Source organism: Lepus europaeus, chromosome 14 (genome assembly GCF_033115175.1).
Source record: "Lepus europaeus isolate LE1 chromosome 14, mLepTim1.pri, whole genome shotgun sequence".
Classification (NCBI taxonomy): domain Eukaryota; kingdom Metazoa; phylum Chordata; class Mammalia; order Lagomorpha; family Leporidae; genus Lepus; species Lepus europaeus.
The window spans coordinates 19,581,441-19,590,134 of record NC_084840.1 but is presented as its reverse complement, the minus strand read 5'-3'; the positions used below and the strand labels follow the sequence as shown (position 1 = coordinate 19,590,134).

The window sequence follows — 8,694 nt, the reverse complement described above, 5'->3', positions numbered from 1 at the left end:
CTGACTCACTGCGCACGCGCAGCGCCCGGGCCCGGCTGATGCAACCTCCCGCTCGCGAACGGCTCTGCGGAGAGTAAGGAAGCCGGGAGGGAAATCGCGCGGGACCAATCAGCGGCCACACGGAAGTGCGAGAAGGCCCGCCTCCCAGGGCTCGGCCAATGGCATTGGGCGGCGCGGGGGCGGATGCGTAGATGCCCCGCCTACCTGCGTCTCTCGGCGGCCGGGGGTTGTCCTGACTCTGCGCCGGCCTTGCGGCCATTTTGAGCTTCGCTTCCAGCCGCGCCCGCCGCCTCCTTATCCCTTCCGGTGTCGCGCTGTGCGGGGGTTTTTTTTTAGCCGGCCGTCTCTTGGAAGAGTCATCGCCGCCGCCGCCGTGGGAGCTCTCCTACCTATGCTGTCGAGGCCCCGCGCGCACTAGGACGCCTCGTCCCCGCCAGCATGGCCGCCGCCCCCGCCTGCGCTGGCCGCCCGGCTCTGTGCTCTGCCTCTCGCGGCCGAGGCCGCCGCCCTCTGTGGCCCCTCTGCAGGCGCGGGGCTCGGCCTGGACCACCCACTCCGCCTCGGGGCGAGGCCGGGCCTGTGTAGACCTCTTCGGATCCCGACTCGCGTCGATCTCCAGCCGCGCAGCTGCCCGAGAGAGTGCCGAGAAGATGGAGGTGGAGCGGGGGCCGCGGCCCGGGCCTCGGGCGCGCGCCTGGTTCCGGCTGCCCTCCCTCCTCCCGTGGCGGCCGCGGCCGGCGCCGTCCGAGTCGCTGACGCCCGCGCCCGAGGGCTGCGGGGACCGCACGCCGCCGCCCGGCACCTGGGCCAAGCTGCTCGCCCAGCTGCTCGCGCCCCTGCCCGGCCTGCTTCACCGACTGCTGCTTTGGAGCCAGCTTTTCGGGGCTCTGATTCCGACCCGCTGGCTGGGGCTGGCCGGCGGCTACAGCGCCCTGAGAACCTGGAGGGGGCGAGAGGAGCCGGCCGCCCCGTCGGCGCAGAAGCCCTTGGCCCCGGCGGAGAGCGCGGTCGCCAGCGCCCTGGACTGGCTGGAGGAGGGGCTGCACTGGCGGTGCTCCTCTGCCCTAGACTTGGAACTCAAGGCCAAGGGCGCTGCGTTGGACCCCGGCGCGCACACCTTGCTCCTGGAGCAGCGGCTGTGGGGCGTCGACCTGCTGCCCAGCGGCCTCCAGGCCCGTGTGTTCGCTGACCGGCATCTTGGCTCTTCGCCCTGCGGGCCGCTGAGCGTCGAGCGCTTGGGCAATATCAGCGTGGTCTCCTACGTGGTGAGCCCCTCCTGCCTGGACTGCCTGCCCCTGCTAGAGGTCGGCTGCCGGGGCAGCGGCGGAGGTGGCGAGCTGGTGGATTTCCAGACCCTGGCTGCAGAGAGCGGCTGCCTTCCGGAGGACCCGGGCCGGCCCCAGCCGCTGAGTGCGGAGCCCCCGTCCACGGAAGGCCTGCCCGAGATCCACCATCTTCGCATGAAGCGGCTGGAGTTCCTGCAGCAGGCCGGCAAGGGGCAGGAGCTGCCCACCCCCGACCAAGACCACGGCTACCACAGCCTGGAGGAGGAGCACAGCCTTCTGCGGCTGGACCCGAAGCCCCGCAGAGAGGACGCTGGCCCCCCTGCCGGGGGATCCGACCCTGGGACCTCCCAGGAGCCCGCCGAGGGAGAAGTAGAACTGCTGACTGACGGGGACGCGGCGGCTCCGGGCAGCTGGCCCGCTCGGGAGGTGCCGGGGGAGGCCCACACGGGCGCCGCCGACTCCTCGGACGGAGAGGAGCTGCCCCCCTCTGCCAGGCCGGCCTGTAGTAACAAACTGATAGATTACATTTTGGGAGGTGCCTCCAGCGACGGGGAGACGAGCTCTGACTCGGAGGGTGAGGGCTGGGACGAGGAGGCCGAGGACGATGGCTTTGACAGTGACAGCTCGCTGTCCGACTCGGACCTCGAGCAGGACCCGGAGGGGCTTCACCTCTGGAACTCCTTCTTCAGCGTAGATCCCTACAGCCTGCAGAACTTCACGGCCACGATTCAGACTGCCGCCAGAGCGGTCCCCGCGGCCCCTTCGGATTCCGAGCCGGATCCGGCGGACGAGTCGGATCGGGCGAGTTCGCCCCAGCTGGGAGGCCCCCCCGAGACCCCCGACTCGCACTCTGGGGAGGAGGAGGAGGACTGGGAGGACTGGGGCTCGAGTGCAGATGAGGCCGAGAGCCTCAAACTGTGGAACTCCTTCTGTCATTCCGATGACCCCTACAACCTGCTTAATTTTAGGGCTCCCTTCCAGACGTCAGGGAAACAGGGGAAGGGCTGTCAGGACTTGAAGAGACCGCCTGAGCCCACGGTGGCCATCGCTGGGGGTCGCGCCTTGCTTTCTGGTGGGGTGCACCAGGCAGGGAGCCCAGGAAGTGAGTGTCCAGGCCTGGGACAGCGCAGGAGTCTTTCTGGAGAGAGGCACGCACACAGCAAAAGGAAAAAGGTTTGTTTCTTCCCTGTGACATGCTGATGAGGGGGCGGGCAGGCAGCGTGACCCTGGTGGGCGACCTCATCCTGCATTTTTCGAGGAAGATCTCTGAGGGCTTAGACTTGGGTTGAGAAGTTCGCGAATGAGTCCTGTTTATTCCTCCGTGTAGAGCATTGTTCCTGCCGAAGCAGAGATGCCAGTGTCTTGACGTTAGCCGGCAAGTGCCGTTCCCACTTGGGTTGGTGTTGGGGCAGTTTGCCTGGAAGCTTCCGTTACTCACTTAGTGTTAGGGGAGCAGAAATATTAAACCGTGTACCCCCATGGGGCTGAGATGGAGAGCTTCTCCAGAGGCTGGCTGTATGATTGCCATGGAGTTTTACCAGTTTTTAAAATGGGGCCTAATGTTTGCAAACACCTAAGTGTTTTGTTTGTGTGACCACCTGTCTTCATTCTTGACCCTTAGACCCCAGGGGGTGGTGGTTCCAAGTAGCAAGTCAGGTCTGTCTGGTGGTTTTCTGTGAAAGAGGGTAACTAATGTCGGTGTCAGAAGCTGGTGACAGTACAGGGTTTTGGTTAATAGTTGGTACAGGAGCTGGTAGCCATACTGGCTAGCAGTGGCTAGCTCAAGTTCATCATAGTAAATCGTGGTCGCTTATCTTCAGTAGTTGCTTCCTGTCCTGGGCTAATCTTAAGCCTCCTGGAGAGTTACCCTTCCCTCACACTGTGGGTTGGCTTTGTTTTGGAAATCTTTAGATTGTTCCTGCAGCTGAAGCAATGAACTGAAAATCCCCCAAACACAGAGGTGTCTTATTGTAGAGGAAAAGTTCCTGTACTTTCCTGCCCTTTTCTTTGGAAAGCGACAGGAGTGGGAGAGTGACTGTTGCTGTCAGGATCTGCTGCATCAGGTAGCTTCAAGTGCTGCCCGGCTTCAAACTTTGAAACTATCCCTGGGGAAGAACATACCTCTGGGTGTAATCTCGGGTCTTAGCTGTGGACACGCGGTGAGTCGTGTAAACATTGAATTTCAGTATGTACTTTGTAGCTGCCCTGGTAAGAAATGAGCTTTCTTGATCCTTTTAAGGGCCCCTGACAGAATGACCTGGTTAGAGCCAGAGTGGGGCAGTGAATGAGAACGGCGGCTGGAGACTGTCTGCCTTACTCCTGAGTGTCTAGGACCAAGGGATGTGGAGACAGCCAGACCGGGGACCTGGACTCCCATGTCCTCGATCAGTCACTTGTTCAGTAATGCTAGTATCTCTTGTACAGGGTATTCCAAGATGGAGATACATAAGTTAGATTTCTTGTGTTGCCTTTAAATGGCCCAGGCCAGTCTGGTGTCTTGTTTTAGCTCATTGAGTAAGGTGAAATGGGTGAAGTAGATCCCGGACTTGAACAAGAAGCAAAATTTATTGATTTTGTATCTAAATGTGATAACATTTGACAGCTTTGACCACCTGCCCTTATTTAGGCATATGGCAGTAATGGGGAGCATCTAAATCTTAGATGGAGGCTTTTCAGATCTAGGAATTCAGCATACTGTGTGTCATGGCCTAATACAGTAGAGCGGACTGTTTGGATCCTATCTGCTGTACCGAGGGGATAGAGGGCCCATGCCTCCTAAGGTTGAAGTGAGGTTTAAATGAGATAAGTGTAAGACTTTGCAAAGAGCTTGGCATGTGGTAGACATTGTTTGTATTGTTTATTTTAATGCCCGATGAATGAATCATGGCTAGAATGCAATATCTAGTAAGATGTTACATACCTGCTGATTGTCCCCGGGGGCGTTCCTGGGCCTGATGTAAAGGGAATGAAAGTCGTTGGCCACGTGGGATTAGCTGATGTAACTGTTGAACTTACTGTAAAGCAAGTACTTTTGGAGTTTGATATTTTAGAAGGTTCGTTACTGGAAATTAAGTAGTAATGAGTGGGGGTTGTTACGCATTACATGGCATCATATGTATTATAATAGTGACAATTTCATGTACAGATTGAACCTCCCTAATCCAAAAATCGGAAATTTGAAATGCTCTGAAATCTGAACTTTTTGAGTGTCAACGTAACACTGAACAGGCTTTGGATTTGTGCCACAGGCAGCTGCTCCACTTCTAATCCAGCTTCCTGCTCTTTTGCCTGGGAAGACAGCGAAGACAGCCTGAGTGCTTGGGTCCCTGCCAGCCACGTGGGAGACTTGGTTGGAGTTCCTGGCTTCCCCTTGGCTCACCTTTGGCTATTGCGGCGGTTTGGAGAGTGAAACCAACAGAGGGAAGATTGCTCCTGCTCTCCCTGTCACTCTGCCTTTCAAATACATAGATAAATTTTTTTTAAAGATTTTGGATTGTGGAGTGTTTCACATTTGGGATTTTCAGATTAAGGGTTTTGAACTAATAAAGTCTACACAACTATTCCCAAATCTGAAAATTCCAACCTGAAACACTTATGGGCCCAAGCCCAGATCAGGGAGGTGTGCAGTCTGTGTACAAGAGTGTAGAGCTCACGTGCTGAATACAGAGTTTTCATCTTCATCCAGACCTTTTTCTAGTAACACCTCCTTAAATATGCTGAACTTTGTTACTAAGTAACTTTCTCATCTATATTCTGATTACAAAAGTCATAAAAGTAGAACTATATACTGTTGATCCAAAAATTGGAAGAACTAGAAATGCAAATTTTTTTAAAAGGAGAAAAGAATAGAAATCAGTGAAATTTTAACGCCTTTGTGCTCCAATGAAAACAGTTACTTCTAGAGATGTAGCGGTTATTGCTGAAATGTTTTGTCATTTTTGGGAAAGAATATCAGAGAACTATATTTCCCTAAGGGTTTCACTTAGCAGGGCTTAATAATAGGAAAATTTCAGTTTCCCATCTGTGTTTTTTTTATTAATAAAAAGCCCAAGAAGTGATTTGGGCATTTTGTTGTTGTGTATGTGTATAGATAAATAGATACATGGACAGATGAAATGTTCAGAGATAGGGTAGATACGTGAGAGTATGTGTGAAAGATTCAGGTGGCATTCGGTCACTCTTCGGTCCAAATTCCGTGTGTTCAGAACTCTATGTCGTTGGTAACGTGCGTGGTGGCATGAGATGTTGCTGACCCCGGTGCCTGTTGTGCGATTCTAGAGCATTGTTAAAGTTAGTCTTTGTCTTTATAGGTGACCTTCCTGGAAGAAGTTACTGAGTATTACATAAGTGGTGATGAGGATCGCAAAGGACCATGGGAAGAATTCGCAAGGGATGGATGCAGATTCCAGAAACGAATCCAAGAAACAGAAGATGCTATTGGCTATTGCTTGACGTTGGAGCACAGACAGCGAGTCTTTGACAGGCTCCAGGAAACATGCTTCGAAAGACTTTACGTTTCTGGGCAGTGCTGAGATGAGCTGACAGCCTGGAGCCTAACATTCTCTACCTCTTACTCCAGAGGTTCTTTAAAACAAACATTGGCAGCTGTCCTTCCACATTCTTTAGAGGATATGTAATTTGGATCCAGTGATCTAGTTTAATTGTTATTTTTTTGCAGCAAATCCCGTCAGACACCCAGGTTTGAATTCAGCCCTAATAATAAAGGAAGTACAGTTTTTAATCCGCCCTCTCCTTTGCTTGCTTGAAGTACAAAGGGGACCTTTTGCGTTACAATTTTGCACTTTCAGAACTTATTTCCAAGGGAAATAATATTTATAGGGCTTAAAGCCCATTTTTGGTTCTAATTTAAATTACATATACCTGTCTAAGAACTTTGAGCTTGCTATTACTTTGGTTTTGTTTGTTTTTTCCCCAACATTCTGAAATTATGGACTTTTACGTGTGGTTTTTTTTTTTCTTTTTTTCTTTTTGTATCTTTTTAAAATTTCAGTGATGCGGCCTGTGTATATTAAGGCTAAAATAATCTTGTGTATGTTATCAGCTTAAAGGACATGATCTTGTATCACTTCTGTTTTTCTTTAAAACTGGCTTTGGATCAAAGTGGGCAGTGTCTTTGTCTCTGTTAAGCCCGGCTCTGCAGACCCCTCTGCTCTGGGAGGCTGTAGCTTTCTGCCAGATTGTGAGCACTGACGGTGGCTCTGCCCAGACCCTGAGAGGGAGCGCCGCGGTTGAATGTGGCTCCTTGTATCTTTCAGCAGGTAGCAGTGTACAGCCTCTTCAGAGTGGTGACTGTCGTAGGCGTTGATTTTCTAGATGTCACAGCCTAGCATCTTCCTGGGAAGCAGGGAGGCGGCATCTCCGCGTCCTCTGGTTTTGTTGTCTGCGCTCCGCAGGGACCCAGTGTTAGTAGTTTCGTGCCTCAGCACTGTCACTTTTAGAACCTGTCAGGTGACACTAAACTTGGAAATGGGCAGTTCTGAATTTTCAAATTCGAAATGTAAAATAGAAACTTCCATCAGTATCCAGGTTTATTGTGTTCTGCTACGTTAATAAAGAAAAATAATGGCCAAGCCTGTATTTCCCGAGATAGGGATTTACCACCTAGAAAGGCCTGGCACCTCTAGCCCAGGGCTGCTCTGGGCCAGAGTGTTTGCAGGGTGCCTGCTCCGCGCAGTGAGCGCTACACGGCGGGCCCCTCCGACAGGGAGTGTTGGCCACGGCTGTAAGGGGCTGCTTCTGTCTACCAGGGATACCAGAAAACAAGCAGAATAGGTGAGCTCTTCATCTCGAACTTAGGTGGGGGTGAAGTTTGCCTCTGGGTGCTTGCGGGGTTCCTACCTCAGTGTGTAATCTACCTGGTCTTCGTTACCTGTCTGGTTCACCCTGAAGACTGCCTCCGGTGCTCATGTGTGGATTCACGTGGAGCACGCTGGGAGTACAGCACGCTCACGGTTGGAATCTGCAGGGCCTGCGGCCGTAGCGTGCGAGCAGGCCGGAGTCAAGCCCGGCCGCGGCCCCTGGAAGGCAGCAGCCTCCACGTGGACAGCAGCCTTTGGCACCGTGTGGGCACTGTTGTAAAACCAGGCTGCAGCATGCTGTTTTATTTCGGGGGCGCAGGTTTTGTTTTTGCGTTTATGAAGTGTGGCCCCCCTGCACGTTTGAAGGTGATGGGGCATCTTCCCTGGGGACGGCAGCCTCGCAGCCCGGCGAGTGCAGGCGTCATTCAGCATTCTCGCGTATCCCACGCTCCCGTGGAAGCGAGCAGACGGTGATGAGAAAGACCATCTTAAAATTAGGCTGAAGCAGAAAATCAGAATTCTCGGCAGTTCCGTCCCAATCTCGTCTGTTGTGGGAACACTAGAAGGAAATCCTGGGGCTCCTAACTAAACCTTCCACGTTTCAAGTCTTGTACTGGTGCTCTGAGTGTCACTGTAGCGTGTGAAAGGCTGTGTCCAGACAGAACGTCCACTTGGGAGTGCTGAGGTGTGAGAACACCTCTCTTCATCTCTAACTTGAAATCAAACTGTCAGATTGTATTTTTTTATAATTTAAGGAAGGTGAAGCTGGGCAATGAGGAGACTTCTAAATCGGCTTCTTCAGATCCAGTGATTTACACATAACCAGTTGGGATTTTGTAGCTAAAGTTCTATTTGTGTATATAACTTAACTAATCTGTAAATGGTAATAAATATATTTGCAATTAAGTGTTACATGGTATTTTGGTTCGACTTTATATATGTTGTGTAGTATCGGTTTTGGAGTTGCTCAGCAGGGTTTTCAGGGTTACGTAGGCGTTCTTGTAGCAGTGCCGTTCACTCAGAGGCGCAGGATACATTTTTTTGTTTTGTTTTGTTTAATTTTTGACAGGCAGAGTGGACAGTAGAGGGAGACAGAGAGAAAGGTCTTCCTTTTGCCATTCGTTCACCCTCCAATGGCCGCCGCGGTAGGTGCGGTGTGGCCGGCGCACCGCGCTGATCCAATGGCAGGAGCCAGGTGCTTCTCCTGGTCTCCCATGGGGTGCAGGGCCCAAGCACTTGGGCCATCCTCCACTGCACTCCTGGGCCACAGCAGAGAGCTGGCCTGGAAGAGGGGCAACCGGGACAGGATCGGTGCCCCGACCGGGACTAGAACCCAGTGTGCCGGCGTCGCAAGGCGGAGGATTAGCCTGTTAAGCCATGGCGCCGGCCTACGCAGGATACATTTCTATGGTTTAAGAGACTTAGTGATGGGGCCGGCCCTGTGACGCAGTGGGTTAAGCCGCTGTTTGCAGAGCTGGCATCCCATATGTGTGCCATTTTGAGACCCGGCTGCTCTCCTGATCCAGCTCCCTGCTGTTGTGCCTGGGAAAGCAGCAGAAGATGGCCCAAGTGCTTGGGTTCCTGCATCC

At 53.1% G+C, this 8,694-nt stretch overlaps 1 protein-coding gene across 2 annotated transcripts; it reads left to right on the top strand.

Moving 5' to 3' along the window:
• Positions 1-213: 213 nt before the first annotated feature.
• PPP1R15B (protein phosphatase 1 regulatory subunit 15B) lies at positions 214-8,017 on the top strand. Of its 2 annotated transcripts, none has more exons than XM_062211657.1 (2): positions 214-2,459; positions 4,535-5,590. In XM_062211657.1, exons 1-2 carry the CDS (start codon positions 651-653, stop codon positions 4,598-4,600), a joined length of 1,875 nt encoding a protein of 624 aa, XP_062067641.1. In that variant the 5' UTR covers positions 214-650; the 3' UTR covers positions 4,601-5,590. The 2 variants fall into 2 exon arrangements, with proteins under 2 accessions (XP_062067641.1, XP_062067640.1); XM_062211656.1 differs by lacking the exon at positions 4,535-5,590 and adding an exon at positions 5,597-8,017 and having other exon boundaries at positions 219-2,459.
• Positions 8,018-8,694: the final 677 nt, after the last annotated feature.

What these genes read in the sequence shown, in the direction of transcription:
- PPP1R15B (XM_062211656.1), top strand. Translation starts at nt 651, where the DNA reads ATGGAGGTGGAGCGGGGGCCGCGGCCCGGGCCTCGGGCGCGCGCCTGG. An exon ending in CACACAGCAAAAGGAAAAAG is followed by an intron (nt 2,460 to 5,596) that starts GTTTGTTTCTTC and finishes TTGTCTTTATAG; the next exon opens with GTGACCTTCCTGGAAGAAGT.